General features: G+C 40.5%; 1 protein-coding gene across 12 annotated transcripts in view; it reads left to right on the forward strand.

Moving 5' to 3' along the window:
• The window catches only part of LTBP1 (latent transforming growth factor beta binding protein 1), a 444,191-nt gene that overhangs the window by 181,781 nt on the left and 240,543 nt on the right, over window positions 1-21,867 (forward strand). For 9 of the 12 annotated variants that reach the window (XM_030921070.1, XM_030921073.1, XM_030921071.1 and 6 more), the window contains exon 5: window positions 4,155-4,322. In XM_030921070.1, coding sequence (XP_030776930.1) covers window positions 4,155-4,322 — 168 coding nt within the window. Of the gene's footprint in view, window positions 1-3,885; window positions 4,323-21,867 lie in introns of those variants that run through there. The other 3 variants (XM_030921079.1, XM_010372403.2, XM_030921080.1) reach the window with 1 other exon arrangement.

The raw sequence follows: 21,867 nt of genomic DNA on the forward strand, positions 1-21,867 counted from the left end.
CCATTCACTCTGAATATCTGTGGTTTGTTTTAAACCGAGTGCCAGTGCCTCTTCTTGGAGGTATAAATTTGCGCAGGGTCTGGCAGACGCTGCAGACAGGATGTTGACTCTTGAGTGTCTTGACTGACTGGGAGGCCCAATGGAGGTGCTGCATGGCTCCAGGCAATCTGTGCCTCTAGCCAAGGCCTCTAAAACCCAAAGTTTTAAAGTGCTTGCTTAAGATTTTGGGGGCTGATTCACCTAAAGGGATCGAAAAATTACATTTTTTTTTTTTCCTCTGAAGGACCAAGCACAGAAGCTGTGCCAGTGGTTTCCCTGTTAACTCCTGACTGGCCTAACTTTTGCTTCTCAGACTTAGAATTCCTAATCACCTGGTAGGTGCCACTCGGGATGGTCTTCTGCCTCTGGTTAGTTCTGAGCTTGTTTTCTCACTGGTGCAGCAGGACCTTAGACCAAAATGACCTCCAGCATCCTGTGAGTCTTGGATCTCTGTGAGATCCGACAGTCACCCTTGCCCCATGGACACCTTCGGGTTACTTTGTCTGTTCCACAGTTATTGGGTACCTAATCTCTGCAAGCCATCAGGAGTCCTTGAGTATTACCTTATTCAAGGCATTCAAAGAAGATGCCTCCGATAGACCAAATGGCCTTTGCAGGAGAGCTTGTGTCCACTGTTAGTGAATTCCTACTAAATTCTTGAAAGGTGAGTGGTATTGCCTTCAGCGTGTCACATGTGAGGAATTTGAAGCTCAGAGCATGGATCTTTGTTTGATGAACTTTAAAACTTAAACTTTTTACACTATACCCATGGGTATTTACAAAATACCCATGTAGGAATGATTTTCAAGGAGTAAAGATGGGAGAACATATTTTCTAATCCATCCAGCATTTATGGAGATCCTGTTAGAGCTCTGGATAATAATCTAGTGTCAAAAGCAGTAGTTCATTTTCACTACCAATTTTGAGAAGATTGGCATGAAAACCTAAAGCTAATTATAATGTAGAAGTAAGTGCTTCATGGAGATGAGAGAACCCGCTTAGAATACAAGTGTCTGTTTTAGAATTAGATTACTTTATAGCAGAATGCTTGTAAAACACAAGCATTTTTATTTTTATATGAAATAAAATATAGCTTCTGCTTCCAAGAAGATGTGAACATAGTAAAAATCAGAATTAAGTCATATGAAACTGTCTCTGCCTTTTGAAAATCCAGATGATTCCAAGCCAAAACATTTTTTTTTGGCAAAGAAATATAAGAAGTTTTTAAAAACAATAGACGCAGAGAATCTCCAGTGCTTATAAAGTGACTACTGTAACTGGGAGGTGAAATGGGAATAATGATTAAGTGCTTGCTTTCTTTGGATGTCTCCGTTCGCCTAAGTGAGCATAATTTAGGTGACTGTGTGAGCATCTGTGTGGCAGCTGCTGGTGCTACAAGTTAATGCCAGAGAAGACAAAATAGTTGGCACACAGATTCTAATTTCATTATTGTACCACGAGCCAGAAAAAATAGGAGTTTATATTCTTTTGAAGTGGGAAAATGTTGTCTGTTTTTTTCTTGGGTTTCACACACTTGAACACACAAAGTATCCTCAAGATATTTGTAAGCATTGTCTAACAACTTAGATTATAAGCTGATTTGTTTGTGCTACTGTAAAAAAACAAATCAAACTAGGTGAATTTTATCTGCTGGTGAAATCAGGATTCCATTTTTTTTTTTTTTTTTTAATTTCTAAGGTAGACTCCCAGCTAACTTGAAAATGTCCTGTAAGCATTTAAAGGAGGGGTTACTGAAGTGTTTACATAAAGTTTGATTGGAACACAGCCATGCCCACTCATTTACATATTGTTTTTGACAGGCTGCTTTCCAGCTAAGTGGGTCCACAGAGTTGAATAGCAATAGAGTCCTTTTGGCCTGCAATCCTAATATAGTTACAGTTTGGCCCTTTGTAGAAAAGGTTTGCTAGCCCTCGATTTAAAGTATTGACTGATAGTAGCTTCCTATTGGATGTCATTTTGCAAGGTGCCAGAAGGCCTGCTTGGCCACTAGGACAGCTCCCCACCTCAGACAACATGTCTTGATCCTCCAGGGTTAGAACGACTGGTGAAGGAGAAAATGTCTTGAAAAACCATTTGAAAAGAATGGAGGGCTTTCTCCTCCAGAGGAATCATTTTTCTTCTTCTAAGTGAGATGGCCAACCCAGCTGATGGGTTGAAGTCCTTCTAATTTTAGCTTTCTTTGGTTAAGTGGCATTTATCTCAAAGATAACTTATTTGAAGGGCTGTCATGTGGAAGAGGCCATGGGGAACCAAATTAGGATTAATGTGTGCAAGTTACTGTGAGGCCAGATTTCAGCTCAATAAAAAATAGTACTTGCTGGGAACTGCCATAGCTATCATGTGCTTTTGTGGGTAATGAGCTGCCCGTCACTAGAGATTTTCAAATAAAGGTTACACGACCACTTGATACGTGGAATGCAAACAGTGGATGAGAGATGGTTGTGTTTGAAAACCTCTAGGGCCCCATTCCAACCTTGACATGGGAATGGCTTCTTTGGTTAAAGTTCTTTGTTTCCAAGCTCAGTTTATGACCACAATTTTAGTATGTTGAGGGTCTTAGAGAGGCATCTTGGGATGATTTTCTGAAAATATAATATTAGCCAAACCAAAGCAGTATAAAGAGAGACAAGCTTTTCTGGTGGGCAAAGATGGTATAAAAAAGGCTGGCCCAGAGCCTCTCTCCCCTTTGGCCACTCTAGTCATGGAGTGGCGTCAGAAGGGCACTGCTTCTTGTCAGCCTCACAGATGACTGGCTCTCTTCAGCTACTGCTACCATTTTTGCTTTCTGCCTAGTCTCCTGGAAAGAGGAAGGACCTGGCTGGGGGCCTATCGCAGATGTAGCAATCAAAACTGTGTGTGTCCTGCAATTTGTCAGAGACTTCAGGTTGAGATCCTGGAGTGAAGGGCAGGTCTGGATGAAGCCATACTGTCTCTGTGCAGTTCTGCCATCATAGCACAAAAGCAGCCATAGACAGTACAGAAATTAATGAGGGTGGCTGTGTTCCAGTAAAACTTTATTTACAAAAGCAGGCAGCGAGCTGGATTGGGTCCCTGAACTGTAGCTTGCTGACTGCTGATAGAGACTCGGGGTGAAAGTTAGAAGTGTATAGAAAATATCAGTTTCAATTCTCTTATGTTTTGGAAAAAAGGTGAAATGGCATGTCCAGAGTCACACCGTGGTTGGGCTGGGATTGTAAACCAGGATGTACTTTTAGTCTAGGGCTTATTTTGTGATACCACATAGCTTCGGCTGTGTGGTCAGGTGATAGCATTTGGTTTTTAAGAGAAGGCCATGTGAATGAAAGAAAGCTCCATCCCCAGTGGCTGCTCCAGGTGGTCTATGAATAGAGACAGTGAGAGCCCAAGGGTGTTATTTTTAGGGAGGCAACCCTTTATCCCTGTGACCTGGCTTACCCCTTTAAAGATGGGCCCTGTTCACAGGAAAACAAAATATATGTTGCCTAAATACTTATGGAGAAATAGTGCCCTGGAGTTGTGAAAAAGAAATGGGCTCCCGCAGCTGCGTCACAGCATTTGATCACTTCAGCCGAGAGTGCCAGGAGATTTGAGACAGATGTTTTCAGACATGCCGCATGCCTAAAACATTTCCAGGGGTCGGGCTGCAAATAGTGACTTAATAAGTGGAGAAACAGGGAAAGTATGCAAGTTGAGGACACAAGAGTTTATTCACCGCTAGGTGCACGGCCAACCCCTTTGCATTACATCTGCCTGTCAGGGTTGGCTCTTTAATCTGTCGTGCCCTCGGTATTGCTCTTTGTCTGCCCGTGAATAAAGTGCAGCATTGTGGTTAGTAATCCCACTCCAGTGACTCGACTTCAAATGTGGTTTTGGAGTGCATCCCAGAGTTCTGTTTGCTAAGCTTCCTACTCCTGTTTCAGAGACACCACTGAATACAGAGCAGCGAGCACTGAAGGCTTCCCTCTTTCCTTAAACCTGTCGGGTTGTGGGCTCTCTCTTTCCCCCTCTTGCTCCTTTCTTTTCTTTTCTTCTGTTTTTTTAAACCTTCCAAGGCAAGTTCATGGATACTAAGCTGATGTGTTTGTTGTTTTTTTTCTCCCTGCCTCCGCTCCTAGTGAGTAACCACACTGGCCGCATCAAGGTGGTCTTTACTCCGAGCATCTGTAAAGTGACCTGCACCAAGGGCAGCTGTCAGAACAGCTGTGAGAAGGGGAACACCACCACTCTCATTAGTGAGAATGGTCATGCTGCCGACACCCTGACGGCCACGAACTTCCGAGTGGGTGAGTTCCTCCACGGTCCCTAACTGTCCTTACTGAGTCGAGTTTTATGAGATTGTAGCATTTAGACACCCCCTTCATTCACACGGCTCTCTGCTTCAATGGATGTCTGTCTATGAGTACGAATATGTTTCTTTCATGGGATCTTTTAAATTACTTTCGGAATAATTTTTAACCTGATTTTTGGTTTCTTAGGGGAATGGCAACTAGAATATTTTCCCTTATTGCTTAGCATTTACGCAGCCGTGTGGTAATGGGAATATATACAGTAGAAGAAAAGAGAGTAGGTTTTAGATTTAGACCCTAAGGCATGACTTGTGCTGATAAGCTTCAAATTTTATCAGCCTAGTGATAAGTGGAATTTGTATTAGATTTGACTCATGTAATAAATTTTGGAAGGTGGTGATGAAATTTGGAGTTTTTACTTCGAAAATAGCCAAGTTCTAAAACAAAACTCCAAGAATTGTCAAAAACCTGTACTTGGTTGTAGAAAGGGATACAGAGTTGCATCTTTTGCCACGTTTCTGCTCCGTCTCACAAGACTGAATATAAATTGATATATAACGTGGATTTTGGGAAGACAGACTGGTAGATTACTCTCAGTACTCCTTTAAGTTAATTTAAATATGAACTAGGAGTTGCTGTCTGCAAGAAACCCTTGTTGGTTCGTTTTGAATTTTTGTTTTTTACTTTTTTGCAAATGGAGAAAGCATTGCGGTCCACGGAATGCTGTCATGTTGCCATGTTGTCATGCAATACAGTATTTTTGTCACAGAAAAATGTCTTTTATTATTTTTTGACCAATTATGGTTTGCATGTGTACTCATAATCGCAGACACCCACGTTACTTTCTGAGTTACTCACAAGAATAACCCAAATGTCAGACGGATAATAACACTGGCTAGATCTGGTCTTTTTATGGAATATTGCTGTTTAGTCTTGGAAGTGTGTGTCTGGGGGTGGTGGTAGGAGAAGGGGTGTCTATTTCAAACTGATTTACATCAAGACAAAATAAAGGGACAGCCTGAAGTTCTTATTAGCTCTTTGATTATTCCTTTGCTTTATTGTAACTCCCAATCCTTAGGAGGTCAAAGCATATTTTTGATCGTCTGTACTTGGAAAAAATATGTGCCCATAGATACGATTTAAAAGGGCATTGTGAGTTTCCTGGCTATGATAGGGGTACCCTGGGCATAGTTTTTAAAAGAATTTAGCTGTTATGTGCCAAATGGTACATTGTGCTTTGCAGGGCAGGGAGCCAAGTCTAATGGGAAGTGAACTGATGATCAGGAAACTGGATTCTGGTCCCGGTCCTGCCACTAACTAGCTAACCCATAGGGCATGCCAGTTAATATTTCTGGGCCTCAGTTTTTCTCATTCATAAAACAAATGGGATTGTATTTAATGACCTCTAAAATTTAGTCCATCTCTAAGATCATATGACTTTTTATCAGCAATAAGTAATACTATTTTCTGGCTTTTCTTGGAGGTCTACAGACAAGGAAGGGAAAGGCAAAGGCAATTCCAGTAGACTATCATGAGTCTTATGGCTTTTCCCCACTTTATCTTTCTTGGTTGCCTTCCTTCCTTACTGCTCCTTTCCCTACTTGTGTTTATTGTAAATCTTCACAGTCTAACAATGACAAAATAATCAAATGGGTGGTAATTTTTTGGCTTCCAGTGTATTCATTTTGAAACTAAATATTTTGAAGGCTTTGAGAAACAGAGGAAGTCTACTTGTCGAAACACGCCGCACACTTTCCTTCCTGGCACTGAACCAGATGTTTAGGAACAGAATATACATAGCCTACTCAAAATGCAAAATGAAGCAAAATTATTTACAAAAGCATTTCAAAAGCAGAACTCCACTCTCCATATAGGGTTGGCAGAGCAGTTTAATTTTTTAAAAAGTAGAGGATGGGGTGAGAAGGGCCCATAGTAATAGATAGTTTCACACTGGAAATTGTGGGAAACACGTCATTTATATTCTGACCTATTTCCCTCTCCTGTTTACATTTTATTTCAAATATTGGATAGTTTGAGGGATAATTTTTGTGATATTTCTTTCTTTAAGAATGGTAATTTTGTAGAACTTATAGCCTGTGATCTGTTGAAAATACAGAAAAATTAAAAAATTTTTATGCATGTATCTTTTTGGGACTTTACTGGTTTAGTATAATTTTACTATTTACAAAAAGTGGTTTTCTGATTTTTTTCTTCTCTCTTTATATTTGTTTATAGTATACTAAATCTTTTGACAAAAAAGACGTATTTGGAAAATAGTTTAAAGTTTGGGGAAAATTCAAAATTTACTGTCACTTGTCAGCTACTCCCTTTGATCTTTAATATTTGTCAGTACGTAAAGGTGAGGGCTGGCAAACTTTTTGTAAAGGCCCAGATAGTGTAAGATATGTTTTAGACTTTGTGGGCCATACAGTTTCTGTTACAGCTACTCAAGTCTGCCATTGTAGTGTGAAAGCAGCCAGAGACAATCTGAACAAGAATAGGTGTGGCCATGTTACAAAAACATTTGTTGGGCTGAATTTGGCTTGAATGCCATACTCTAAGGAGTCAACATAATCCAGGGAAAATTATGTGAACTTCATAATCAGTTTTGATAATCAGCACAACAGAAATAATTTCCAACATTTGCATGGTGATTTACAGTTGTTGTTTTTTTTTTTTTTTTTTTTTTTTTTTTTTTTTTTTTGATGTGGAATAGACATGATCATCACCATTTTTTCAATACAGAAACTTAGGTTCAGAGTGTTAATTAAGTGAGCTTGCTTTAGTTTCTTGGCAAGCCAGTTAGCTATGCCTAGAATCTAGATATCCTTATGCCATCTGTTTTCTTACCTGCCTGGAGTCTGACCATGATGTATAGGAGGGACAAGGTGAAGGACCTCATGGAGTTGTGTCTTGTGGGAAGCCTGGCTGGGATAACAGAGAGAGAGAAAGCAACTGAGAGTCCAGCATACTGGGGCTGAAATCCTGGGGTAACATTGGCTGTATGTGCTCTTTGGGCCCAGCTCACCTCCTCCATACAGTGCAGGTCCTAATAGATATGTGGAGGTTGTTCGTTTACAGGCTTGTGGGATAATTCCTTCCTTCCTTCATGCCGCTCCTGTGTTGGTCTTCTGGTCTGTGATGAGGGTGAGTCTGGGCTTTCCAGGTGTGAAAGGCAGCAGGTATTTTCTCATGACTATTGAGCATGCAGTCTCTGTTCTTGAGTATTCAGTGGGAGAAATAATAAGTATAACTTTCGCTTAATGTGACTCTAAAAGTGAGGCCCAAATGAATATGATATCCAAAGGAAGCACTCTGAGATTCTAGAAAAGCCCATTTTTATGGATAGTGATTTTGGTATGGTTTAACAGAATAGTTACTTTAAATGGTATTTCCTATGAAGCAGGTTTCTAATGATAATGAGGGTTTTTTTTTTTTTTTTTTTTTTAAACATATCCCTCGTTGGGTGGGCCAGCAGGTTCACCGTTGTTGTTTTAATGGATTCTTAACATTTTATAGGGCTAAAATGCAGATGACCTTCTAGGATTTTTAAATGGTTTATAAAGCCTTAAGTTCCTCTGACAAGAAGAACATATAAATTCATGTTGTCACAACTAGAATATTTCAAACGCAATAATACTGTCACTTGGTATAACTTATTTGTGGAGACATTGAAAAGCAGTCACGATGGTCAAAAAAACACATTTGGTTTATGTGATTCTGCTTTCTCTGAGTTACAAAAGACTCATGTTCAATTAGCGCCCATTGAATAATTATAAAAAACATTTGACCATTTAAAAAGTATGTTCTCATACATGATTTCATTTGATGCTTACTATCTCTTAGGCACATGGTAGTATCCATAATTTGCAAATATGAGCACTGAGGCTTTACTGGCTTGATTAAAGATTATTTCAGCCAGGTTTTCTTATCCTAAGTCACAATACCTCTGACTCTCCCATGTTGTCTCCTATGACCATATATTAAGTGACTATGTATAAAACATGGTAGTAGATTTTCTAAGATAAACAAATCATAAAACTGCCTTCTAAGAGCTTATACTTTGAGGAGGAGATGAAGGGTATATGTAAATAATGCTAAATTAAGGTAGAGAGCTGCTAGCAGGCACCCAGAGAAGGGAAATAACACTTCCAGCTGAGGGAGGATGCTTAGAGAGAAAAGAGATGGCATGCAGTTTTTATGTTTGGTTCACCTTGCTGTCCCTGTCTCGCAAGCATATTGTCTCATGGTGAAGGGCTGATAGATAAATGCAGATGGCCTGATTGTGGAATGAAGGGAGATGTGGAACTTGAAACATTGGTAAGTTCCAAAATAAAGATGGATGGGGGAGTAGAGCGAAGAGAGAAGCAAAGTTGACATGGGAAGGAAGAATTTACCCCCCTAGAATTGGGCATGGAGATGAGAAGGCAGAGGTGGTTTCTGGGAATTGGGAACAGTTTCACTTAAATGTGGGACACATGAAAAATAATAATGGTAGATGACAAGTTGGGAAGGCAGATTGGTGCAAGGCTGTGGAACACCTTGAATTTCAAGCTTGGGCATTTGGATTTTACTCTTTGAGAATTTACTAAAGTTCTCTGAAAGAAGTTGATACTTGTCATTTTGAAAAAGAGAGAAGTGCTTTCAGTTTTTTAGCTAGGAAACTCATGTTTTAAGAGGCTAAATAAGTTTCTGAATAAATGACAACCTCTGGCCTCCTGTAGCTGTTCTGGGGCTTGTCTGATGCTCTGCACTGAAAATCTTCCCAGAGATTTCGCAAAACCAGCCTAATACTGAGGTGCTGGGATGAAGAACAGAAACAGTTCGTGCTGCTAAGCTGACTGTGTAGGTTCTGCTCACAAGGAAGGAAGAAAATTTTCTCTCGTTGAGGCATTAAATAAACTGACATAACTGCTCAAGGGGGCAAGTATATAGTTTTTTCTGGAAGCTTAGTTCAGTCACTGAGTTTCTCATCCTTTGCCATTCATCATTGTTTGGATTCCTTGATGTTTGTCTCACACAGAAACAAATCAAAATGCCATCGTGTCACCCTTTCACTGGAGAATATATTTTCCCCTTAATATATTGTGCAGGTATATCTCAGGTTTTAAAAGATGTTTCAATACAATACTAAAAGAAAGTGGTTACTTTTCCTTCAGGCAATTTAGAATGCCTAAGAACTTGTCAAAGAAACCACTTCCACATACATTTAGCCATATCAAAGAATTTTCTTTTCTAATACTGAATAGTCATAATGTAGAGCATTTTCCTTTTATTTATTTTATTAATTAATTAATTTTTTGGGGGTTTTTTTTTGTTTGTTTGTTTTTTTGTTTTTTGAGACAGAGTTTTACTCTTGTTGCCCAGGCTGGAGTGTAGTGGCGTCATCTTGGCTCATTGCAACCTCCGCCCTCTGGGTTCAAGCGATTCTCCTGCCTCAGCCTCTCGAGTAGCTGGGATTACAGGCACCTGCCACCATACACAGCTAATTTTTTGTATTTTTAGTAGAGATGGGGTTTCGCTATGTTGGACAGGCTGATCTTGAACTCCTGACCTCAAGTGATCCACCCGCCTCAGCCTCTCAAAGTCAGGATTACAGACGTGAGCCACCATTCCCAGTCTTTTCATTTTTATTTTATTTGAGCTATAGACCACCTTTAAAAGGCTAGTATTAGGAACAGTTACTCATTTAACATGCATTTATTGAGCACATACTATGTGCCAGGTATGGGTTCAGGCAATAGCAGTGAACTAAATAAAAGTCCTTGCCCTCCTCTAGCATTACAAAAACATAGTGTGGCTACAACATGGATGAACCTCAAAGATGTTATGCTAAGTCAAATAAACCAGTCACAAAAAAACAAATACAGTATGAGTCCATTTATATGTGATGCCTAGAGTAGTCAAGTTCAAAGAGAAAGTAGAATGGTGGTTACCAGGGGTCATAGGGATGGAATGGGGAGTTGTTTAATGGGTATAGAGTTTCAGTTTTGCAAAATGAAAAAGTTCTGGAGATTTGATACGAATAATGTGAATGTACTTAGCACTACTGAACCACAGCACTTAAGAATAGTGAAGATGGTACATATTACATGTATTTTACCACAATTATAAAAACACATTTTAAGAATATAGTATATGTGTACACTACTGTCAAACGGATACTACCAAAAATATACTGTAAGAAACATTATGGATGAACTAATTGTCAGGAAGTGATAGATACTCTCAGAGAAAACAAAGCTGAGAAGGGGATTGGAGAATGGTGAGTCTTGGTGGAAGGCGTGGTTGCTATTTTACAGAATTCAGGGAAGGAAGGGCTCTCTGATGAGATAACACTGGAGCAGGGGCCTGATGAAGTGGCGATGGGTGTTGTGAGGACACATCACTTACATTGTCATCAGACTCTGACCGTGCTTTTTTTTTTTGAGACGGAGTCTCGCTCTGTCACCCAGGCTGGAGTGCAGTGGCGTCATCTCGGTTCACTGCAAGCTCCACCTCTCAGGTTCATGCCCTTCTCCTGCCTCAGCCTCCCGAGTAGCTGGGACAAAAGGCATCTGCCACCACGCCCGGCTAATTTTTTGTATTTTTAGTAGAGACAGGGTTTCGCCCTGTTAGCCAGGATGGTCTTGATCTCCTGACCTCGTGATCCCCCCGCCTTGGCCTCCCAAAGTGCTGGGAGACCATGCTTTTTATTTTGTCTAAACCGTGGAGCACCCCCTAAAAAGGCTGACATTTGGAGCATTCTTCCAGACTTTTCCTATCTCCCATCTTGAGTTTGGTTTCATCGACCTGCATTGTATCAGGGCATCGAATTAATATCTGCAGATAAAGCACCTTATACACAGAGGATAGAAGCAACCGAGTCTTGTTCTCTGGGTGAAAAAAGGATACAGTCCTGGAATTCTTGCAGGAGTCTTGGTGATTTATAATAAAAAGTAAAGGTCTTAGATTTTAAAAAAGTTATCAAGAAAGTGGTGTCACCTTTCTTCAGCATTCTTTTTTTTTCTTTTTTCTTTTTTTTTTCTGAGACGGAGTCTCGCTCTGTTGCCCAGGCTGGAGTGCAGTGGCACGATCTCGGCTCACTGCAAGCTCCGCCTCCCAGGTTCACGCCATTCTCCTGCCTCAGCCTCCCAAGTAACTGGGACTACAGGTACCCGCCACCACGCCCGGCTAATTTTTTTTTTGTATTTTTAGTAGAGATGGGGTTTCACCGTGTTAGCCAGGATGGTGTCGATCTCCTGACCTCGTGATCTGCCCGCCTTAGCCTCCCAAAGTGCTGGGATTACAGGTGTGAGCCACCGCGCCCGGTCTCTTCAGCATTCTTTTATGGAGGGCAGATCACATGAGTTTGGTAGGGAACTTGCTTTTAATTAAGGGAAATCAAATTGGTTCTTGCTTATGAGTGGAGGTGTGGAGTGTGCGTGGTGGCAGTTGGCAGAGGGCAGGAGGACCCTGGGTAGAGGAAGGGGTGCGTGGAAAGGTGATTCCATGGGTTACTTGGAAGAAGAGGGGCAATAGGTTGACCTTAAGAGCCAGAATCAGGAGAGAATAAGGTCCTATTTGGTTGAAGAAGAAGACGACTGAGGTAGAGAAGAGCGTTGGGGCGGGGTGCAAAGTGGTTGTATAAGAACATATATCTGTCGCCAGGACAGTTTTTAAAAAATTAAGCTTAACTAAAAGCGGGTTCTGTGGTTTGCCAAATCTGTGGGAAAGGCACGTGTGATAGATTGCTCCTTTTAAGCCATGCCTGGCCTGTGTCGTGGAAGTGGATGGGGCTCCTTGAAAGGGTTGTGCTAGGCCAGCCTGGAATAAATAACCTTTCAAAATTCCTTGGAGTCTGTAACACAATGTCACAAAGTGTGTATTCTCTTCTAGGCTGTCGACTTGAGCATACGGAGTGATCTTTGGAAAAGCCTAAACTGCTTAGCATAGCATGCAGGGCCCTGCTGCCTGGCTCCACGGCATTCACTTTGGCTGTGCCCCTTCTTCCACCCTAATCCTCTACTTCTGCCAGACTGAGCCTCCAGGGATACCAAAGGTCCCCTAGTGCTCCAGGGTGTCTTGTGTTCCTGGGCCTCTGTGCACACTGCTCTCTCTGCCTGGAGGGTACATTTCCCTACTCAGTCTGTTTGGACAATTACCCGCTTCTTTTTCAAGATTCAGCTAAGTGACGATCATGCTACAAAGCCTCATTTCCCTTATTTGTTGACATGCCTGTTTCTTCCACTACACTGTAAACTGATTGGGAACAAAGACTTGTCTACTCCATCTTGGCATCTCCAGTGCCAGCACTGTGCCTCCGCTTTGGAGATGCTGAATGTTGACAATAAATTGTATATTCGGCTGTCTGGGTTGTGAGGTGTGCACAGACCTTACCTGATGCAGCTTCATCGTTAGTTCTCAGGCAAGTAAAATCACAGAAGTGAAATAATTAACTGAGAAGACTATGTCAGAGTTTAGGGGCATAGGAAATAGCATATTCCACTAACCACAAGATGCATGAAAAAGGACACCCTGGTAGCAATTTGCATGGAGCTTTAAGTTTTTAACACTGACTTCACTGTACTTTCTACTCATGGGCAAAGTGCAATTAGATTTCCATACCTTTAGTACGGCTGTTCCTGCTGCACACACTTCCTGCTCCCCACTCTTGCATCCATGTGAATACTGACAGTCTTTTACAGAAGAACCTTAAGTTCCATTTCAAACAGTTCGGACTGTGCTGTTTTTTTTTTTTTCTTTCCTCTTATATCTCTAGTCATTACTGTGTCGTTTGACACTTGGTTGTCTAGCTTCAGGTATGTTGACTGTCTCCAGTACCCTGGATTGGTAATCTCACATCTCTCATAATCTCTCTCATTCTTGACTTCCCTATATGTAAAATGAATTATTTAATTTCCTAACCTTCCTTGGAGGGCTATTCTGGGGGCAGACCGAAGGTGCATATGGACTCCTTGGATTGACTGGAAGACCTTTGTCTCTTTCTGAATATGATAAGTCCTTTCCTGAATTATCAAACTCCATCTTGTGTGCTATGGAGTAGAGGCGTTGAGAGAGTGTGTGCTTATGTCTCCTGGAGCTTGGTGCTCCCTGTACACCCCAGACACAGTGGTTACTTTATTTACTGATCCTAACAGCACAATAGCATCAAGAAGGATATAGAAGGACATTTCTTTACCCCTTCACTTTGGTACTCTGGTAGGAGTGCACAGAAGGCTCTGTACTTGTTTACATTTAAGCTTGCTGTGGGTAGGTTAGACCTTGCACAAAAATGATATCAGGCTTCAATATCATATGGCCAAGACAACATTGTAGCACCATGTCCTCTCTGCCTTGAATCATGCTTCTTCTTGAGTTCACTTGCTTACACAGGAAGCTCTTGCTTGTTGCCAAGCCCTCTGGCAAGGGTAAAAGCATTTAAACAGTGTAATACATTTTGGAACCAAAAGCTGTGGTCAGGAGGAAAAGTAATCATCTTGAATAGATGGGGACATCTCCAGTGATGTATGATTATAACATTTGATCCTACTTTGTGCTATTCACTTTGCTGTCAGTTGTGTAAGTTACCTCTGGTCTCCTAGGTTAGAGTAAATTTAAGGAAGCTGGACTTAAAATAGGTATTTGTAACCACATTTATGTGATGCAGTATATACCTGCAACATTTATTGGCATATGAGTTGACCTCAATTTTGCATCTGTTGTATAAAAGTCAAGTATTTGTACCGACTTTTAACTATTAAGAGGTGTGTATATGTGTGTGTGTAAATATGTATTTCTAGGTGGAGAAAGAATAATGAATTTGTCTATTGTTGGAAAGCCTCCTGGAACTAACATACAAATGATGTGAAAATGTTTTTGAGGTCAGCCACATAGTCATCTTCATGCTAAGCAGTCCAGGAAAATAAAATAACTACCAAATGGAGAAGGATAAAGTTAGTGAGCATTTTGTTTAAGATTCATTCTCCAAATTTATATCATAAAGAAAGAAAATAAGAAGAGCCACATGCCCTTCCATTGCCAATTTAATGTAGTGCTGTCATTGATACTCTTATTAAAACTTGATTTTCTATTTAGTTGAAGGGTATGGCCCTAAGGAATGGTTTACTGTTCAACCTCATTATCTTGAATTTAGACTCATGCAGTACTTACTGAAAGACTGGCATGACTAAGTGTTGGCTTTTCCTGAGATTTTGTTGGGGAGAAAAAAAACTTTATGCAATACAGAGAGATTTCTTCACTCTGAGACCAAACTTCATTCAGATGCCCATCAGATTCAATAAGAATTGGTCTGGATTATGGGGACTTTGTAAGTTTTCCTAGTGCAAACATTCAGCCTCATTTTCATCAGATTCTCCCTAGAAGAGGTAAAAGGAAAACTAGTAATTAAAGTCTACTATAGTGAGGAAAGCAGAACACTGCCCTTCTCCTGGCATGTTAGGAAGCATCCTAGAGCATTCTTAGCTAAAGTCTTATTTAGGAAGATTAGAATATGTCACTTTTCACCACTGCAGTGTCCTTTTCTGAAGAAAGGGTGATTTATGAGTCCTCTGGATCTTCTTGTGGTACTAATAACATCTTGAGCCAGCTGTTTTATTGGGTGTTCACAGAGGGTAATTAGAAACATCTGAGAATCCCATAGTGTGCCCAGAAAACCATGACACTATGTGGAAATGAAAAAAAAAAATAACTTTAATGACAAAATTGTATATTTGGTAAATAGATGAATTAGTATTGAGCAAAATTTACTTTGTATTATACCATTTTCCAAAAAGAAGCTAAAGTCTAAAGGCTGAAAATATCCTTTTATTGAAATACACTCACTGCAGAAATCATAACCTTATTTGGTAGAAGCCTACTGACTCTGCTGTTCATACAGTAATTATCATTTCCCTTCTGTCAAAGTCTATCATATTTTGGACCATTTTGTGCCAGAAGAAGTATTTCTTCTTTTTACCTGGCAGTTACTTGAAAATTTTAGACTTCTGAAGGATCTCATTTAAGGAAATTAACTCTTAAAAGCACTAAAAGGACTAATAGTGTCCAATTTACCTAATAGTCTATCCTAGAAATCGGGTTGGGGTGTAGGAGTTTGGGCTCTATTTCAACTGGTTATTTGAAATTCGATCTGCTGCAGTGGTGGCTGAGTTTGAAGTATTTGTGGATGCAGCAGCAACAGCCACTAAGTTCTTAGGGCTTGATTTAAATCAGGCACTGTTCTTCTTACTGTCAAGACAAAATCTAGACAAGAAAACCTAACAATTTGGTGATGGCTTGTGAATGGTTCCTTTCATTTTCATTCACAAATAACAAGCCCCTATGAGAAGTCAATATTGAGTCACACTGACATAGCCCAGGCAGACGTGGGCAGAGTGGAGGGTAGAAGTCTCCAGTGTCTTTCCAGCCTGTCTTGCTTTGCATGTCCCTATTCAGTATGCCATTTTTATTCTCTTTAATCGTTTTTAATGGATTCCTCATTGATCACATGTATTAGTCAGTTCTTGCATTGCTATTAAAAACTACCTGAGACTGGGTAGGTTATAAAGAAGAGGTTTAATGAACTCACAGTTCTGCCAGCTGTACAGGAAGCATGGCTGGGGAGGCCTCAGGAAACGTACGATCATGGTGGAAGGCAAAGGGGAAGCAGGCACATCTTACATGGTTGGAGAAGGAGGAGAGAGCGAAGTGGGAGGTGCTACACACTTTTAAACACCCAGATCTTGTGAGAACTCATTGTCACAAGAAGAGCAAAGGGAAGTTCGCCCCCATGATCCAATCACCTCCCACCAGGCCACTCCTACAACACTGGGGATTACAATTTTATATAAGATTTGGGTGGGAACACAAGTCCAAACCATATCATTACAGAGATGAAGTCGTAGCTAATTGTGTGTTTTGCTGGAGGTTATCAGTGGCTTAATGAAGACCCTGGAAGGAGAAGTGAATTCACTCATGTAAAAGTGTTTACAGGGTAGGATACAATTAGTACAAAGAAATGTGACTTCAAATGCCTGCCTTCTTCAATCCCTAAATCAGAGACTCTCAGTACTGGTAGTATTATACAACAGAATCTAGGATTGCTCAAAAGGTACAGATGCCCAGCCTGCCCCCCAGGGTCCCTAAATCAGAATTTCTCAGTGTGCTTTGGATATGTGTATTTTGAAAACAAATAATGTAGGCAGTTGTTATGCTTAGCTTTGGTGGAGAACCAATGGTCTAAACCAGTGCTTATCACCCTTTAATGTCCATAGGAGTCTCTATGGATCTTATTAAATGCAGATTCTGATTCAGAATCAGAATTCTGGGTAGAGCCTGAGATTTTGCATTTTTAGCACACGCTCAGGGGATGCTGTGCTGCTCACTTGTGGATCACTCTGTGAGTTGCAAAGGTCGAAACTATTATTAATCCACTATGATAAAGATATGTTATCATGAATTAATGATGTTTATCAAGCTCTTAAATGAGCCTGATACTATATTAGGAAATGATTTATAAATGCCAAAAGAGACTCAGCCATATCATTAAATGTGTTAATCTTTTTCAAATCTCCTACCTCAGGTCCTGTTCCTGTTAAGGCTGAGATTTCCTCATTCTGTGAGGCAGCCTGTCTGGCAGAGTCCTACCAGGATGGCTTAAGCCTGTGGAAAACTCATGCATAATTGCCATATGAAATGCTGGGAGGGCAGGCTGCCTTCTTAACTCACCCCACCATTTCAGCTCACTCCAGTCTGCCTCATCTTCAAAATTTTTCAGGGGATGGTGAGAAAGTGTTTTGTTCACATGTCCCCTAAATTCCAAGGGGTATGTGTCAAACCCTCCAAAGAATTTTCACCTTTTTTGCTCCAGTGGGACAGACTTGGTTTCTGCAGCACAGCCAGCATCTCAGGAAGTGAAATGACAGATACTGCCTTTTGTCCTCAGCTTTGGGATGTAGCCCAAATCCCATAACAGAAGTTCATTTCCATAGTCTGCACAATATCTCAACAAAACATTACCCACTGCCAGTAGTGTGATGGTCTTATATGCAAGGATGATACTCTTGGTTTACTAGTAATAGGACAGTTATTTCATTGTCTTTCCAGGAAGGTGGAAGGGGAGATATATTTGCATAGGTCCATCCTTATTCTAGTTAGATCCTACTTGGGATTGATGTTAAGCATTTTGACAATATTTGAGGATACAGTCTAGTTTGAGACAAGAGAAGCTACACTTGAATTAATTGAATGATATCAATTAGTTTAAACCTGTCACGTAGCCATCATTCTTTCTGATAACATACGTTCTCTATGCTGAACTTGCCTACCTGAATTGCCCAGATTTTGATGTATGAACATGACACTTGAGAGTACTTTGAGCACAGAGTTGAATTAATAGAAAATAAAATAGAGTGAGGATGAATTCATTCACTGGTATCACCAAATTGCAACCTTCCCTTCTGTGTGTTGCCAAAACCTCATTGCATTTCCTTCACCTCACTCTGGCCTCTTCCTCTTTCCCACATGGTCTACTAATACCTAGCTTCTTTCTCTTATTCCCCATCTCCAATTCTTTTATTTCACTTGCACCCATCAGGCATATTCTTAGCTGGCTGCTCACTCAGCTCACTCTGTTACTCTGAAATATCTGGTTCACACTCATAATGCAGAAGTGAAACGGAAAAAACTGTTTGTCTATCAAATAGTTCCCAACTGGGCAGTTTTGCACCCCCACCTAAGAGACACCTTTGGCAATGCCAGCAAACATTTTTGGTTATCCAAATTTGGGGGTGCTCCTGGCATATAGTGGGTGGAGGCCAGGGATGCCGCTGTGTGTCCTACAATGTACAAGAGAGTTCCCATGGGCTGGGCACGGTGGCTCACGCCTGTAATCCCAACACTTTGGGAGGCTGAGGCGGGTGGATCACGAGGTCAGGAGATTGAGACTGTTCTGGCTAATATGGTGAAACCCTGTCTCTACTAAAAAATAGAAAAAAATTAGCTGGATGTGGTGGTGGGCACCTGTAGTCCCAGCTACTCTGGAGGCTGAGGCAGGAGAATGGCATGAACCCGGGAGGCAGAGCTTGCAGTGAGCCAAGATTGTGCCACTGCACTCCAGCCTGGGAGATAGAGCGAAACTCCGTCTGAAAAAGAAAAAGAAAAGAGCTCCCATGGCAGATAATGATTTGGGCCCAAAATGTCGTTAGCAACGAAGTTGAGAAGCCCTGCTCTAAGCATTGCCATGCTTTCCTGTCAGACAACATCTTAGACCCGCTTTCCTATTTTGTCCAGGTCCTTGGAAAACCCTCCCTCTTAATCTCAAGATTGTTCTGTAGACGAAACCTCTAGCCTTCTGTCGCAGATGTCCTCCTTTGATGATGGTGCCAGAACAAACCCACAGTTTGCCTTTCAGCTGTCCTTGTACATATGTTGACCTAGTCAACTGGACCCAGGCTCCTAAAGGCTTGATTTACATTTGATAATTTGTATGAGATGATCACATTGGATTTCAAAGGGTGCAAGGATTGAGATGGTTTGAGATGTGATGGGCCTTCATCGTGAAGATTCTCTGGAAACTGAAACAAGAAATGACAAATGGGAAACCATTTAGCACAGGAGGCATTTTTTGCACATCTCAGAAGTGATTGTATAACAGAAACTGCTTTTCAACACTAACCATCACTACTGTGGACACTCATTTGCAATGTGTCTGAGCTGTGGCTGTTGGAAAAGGAGGGAATGCTGAGTGTTTATTTGAACGATAGCATCATCATACATTCAAATAAACATAACACCTTAGTAGGGTATCAGTTTGTTATTTCTAACCCAAACATCTTTACACATGCCTTTTGAAGGATCATTTTGCCAAGTTTGAAAGAAAAACCTATTCAAGCATTAAAAGTCTGACATATTATTTAACTCATTGAAAAAAGAGAAACCTCTTTGGGGCCAAAACACTCTAGGTCAGCTGGACAACAGTGTATATCATGTTTTTAAACTATTCACTTTTGGACCAAGAAATGGCCCTAGAGAGCGAGTAAAAGACATTGCCCTCACCTGAATATAGACTCATATAGCAGTCTTCCCTTATGTTTTGGTCATCTTGCCCAGGAAACTTGGAATTTTCACAGTTATTTCTTCTGTGCTTTTTTACTTGAATGAAATGCCTGTTCTTAATTCCCTTGGTGTGTAGGGGCTTATATGTTATTGCTTATCTTCATGAAACCCCCAAACCCATAATTTACATGACTGATTTTTTCACCAATTGCATCTTTTTTTAGTTTAAAATATACATAGTACAAAATTTATTATTTAAGCTGTTTTTAAGTGTGTGTTTTAGTGGCATTGAGTATATTCATAATGTTGTTTAGCCATCATCATTATCCATGTAATAACTTTTCATCATCGCTAACAGGAACTGTATCCATTAAGTAAAAATTCCCCATTCCTCTCTCCCTAGCCTCTGGTTACCCCTGTTCTACTTTCTGTCTCTGTGAATTTGAGTATTTTAGAGACTTACTATTTGCCCTTTTATGACTAGCTTATTTCACTTACTTTGTTTTCTTTTCTTTATTCTTTTTCTTTTTCTTTTTTTTTTTTTTTGAGACAGAGTCTTGCTCTGTTGCCCAGGCTGGAGCACAGTGGCATGATCTCAGCTCACTGCAACCTCCACCTCGCAGGTTCAAACGATTCTCTTGTCTCATCCTCCCAAGTAACTGGGATTACAGGCATGTGCCACCATGCCTGGCTAATTTTAAAAAATATTTTTAGTAGAGGCAGGGTTTCACCATGTTGGCCAGGCTGGTCTCAAATTCCTGACCTCAAGTGATCCACCTGCCTAAGCCTCCCAAAGTGCTGGGATTACAGGGCGTAAACCACCACACTTGGCCTCTCTTACTGTGTTTTCAAAGTTCATCCATACTGTAGCATGTTTTCTTTTTAAGGCTGTTCCGTTATTTGCATATACTACCTTTTGTTTATGCATTCATCTGTTGATGTATATATTTAGGTTGTTTCTACCTTTTTGCTATTGCAAATAATGTTGCTATGAGCCCTGATGTATAAGTATCTGTTTGAGTTCCTGCTTTGAATTTTTTGGTGCATATACCTAAAAGTAGAATATCTGGATCAGATGATAATCTCTGTTTAATGTTTTGAGGAGCTGCCAAACTGTTTTCCCCAGAGGCTGTGCCATTTTACATTCCCACCAGCAGTGTGTGAGGGTTCCAGTTTCTCTACATTTTTGACAACACTTGTTTTCCCATTCTTTTATTGTGCTTCAGCTTACCCTTTTTTTGTATTTTATTTTATTTTTCTTCCCGTAGGTTAGTGGGGTACAGGTGGTATTTGGTTACATGAGTAAGTTCTTTAGTGGTGATTTGTGAGATTTTGGTGCACCCATCACCTGAGCAGCATACTCCGTACCCTGTTTGTAGTCTTTCATCCCTTGCCCCACTTCCACCCTTCCCCCTAAGTCCCTAAAGTCCATTGTATTATCCTTATGCCTTTGCGTCCTCATAGCTTAGCTCCCACATATCAGTGAGAACATACAATGTTTGGTTTTCCATTCCTGAGTTACTTCACATAAAATAATAGTCTTCAGTCTCATCCATGCGGCAAATGCCATTAATTCATTCCTTTTTATGGCTAAGTAGTATTCCATCTGTGTGTGTGTGTGTGTGTGTGTGTGTGTGTATGATATATCTCTCTCTCTATATATATATAGACATAGATATATATACCACAGTTTATCCACTCGTTGATTGATGGGCATTTGGGTTGGTTCCACAATTTTGCAATTGTGACTTGTGCTGCTATAAACATGTGTGTGCAAGTTGGAAAAACCCTTCTAGACATTGGCTTAGGCAAGAATTTCGTGACTAAGAACCCAAAAGCAAATGCAATAAAAACAAAGATAAATAGCTGGGACTTAATTAAACTGAAGAACTATTGCATGGCAAAAGGAATAGTCAGCAGAGTAAACAGACAACCCACAGAGTGGGAGAAAATCTTCACAATCTATACATCTGACAGAGGACTAATATCCAGAATCTACAAGGAACTCGAATCAATAAGAAAGAAAGAAACAATCCCATCAAAAAGCTGGCTAAGGGCATGAATGGACAGTTCTCAAAAGATGATACACAGATGGCCAAAAAACATATGAAAAAGTACTCAACATGACTAATGATCAGGGAAATGCAAATCAAAACCACAATGTGACACCAACTTACTCCTGCAAAAATGACCATAATCAAAACATCAAAAAACAGTAGATGTTGGAGTGGATGTGGTGAACAGGGAACACTTTTACACTGCTGGTGGGAATGTAAACTAGTATAGCCACTATAGAAAGCAGTGTGGAGATTCTTAAAGAACTAAAAGTAGAACTACCATTTGATCCAGCAATCCCACTGGGTATCTACCCAGAGGAAAATAAGTCATTATATGAAAAAAGATATTTTCCCATTTTTTAATAAAGTGATAACCATACTAGTGGGTATGAAGTGCTGTCTCTTGGTTTTGATTTGCATTCCTCTAATGATTGATGATGCTGGCCTTTTCA

Source organism: Rhinopithecus roxellana, chromosome 17, assembly GCF_007565055.1.
Source record: "Rhinopithecus roxellana isolate Shanxi Qingling chromosome 17, ASM756505v1, whole genome shotgun sequence".
Lineage (NCBI taxonomy): Eukaryota > Metazoa > Chordata > Mammalia > Primates > Cercopithecidae > Rhinopithecus > Rhinopithecus roxellana.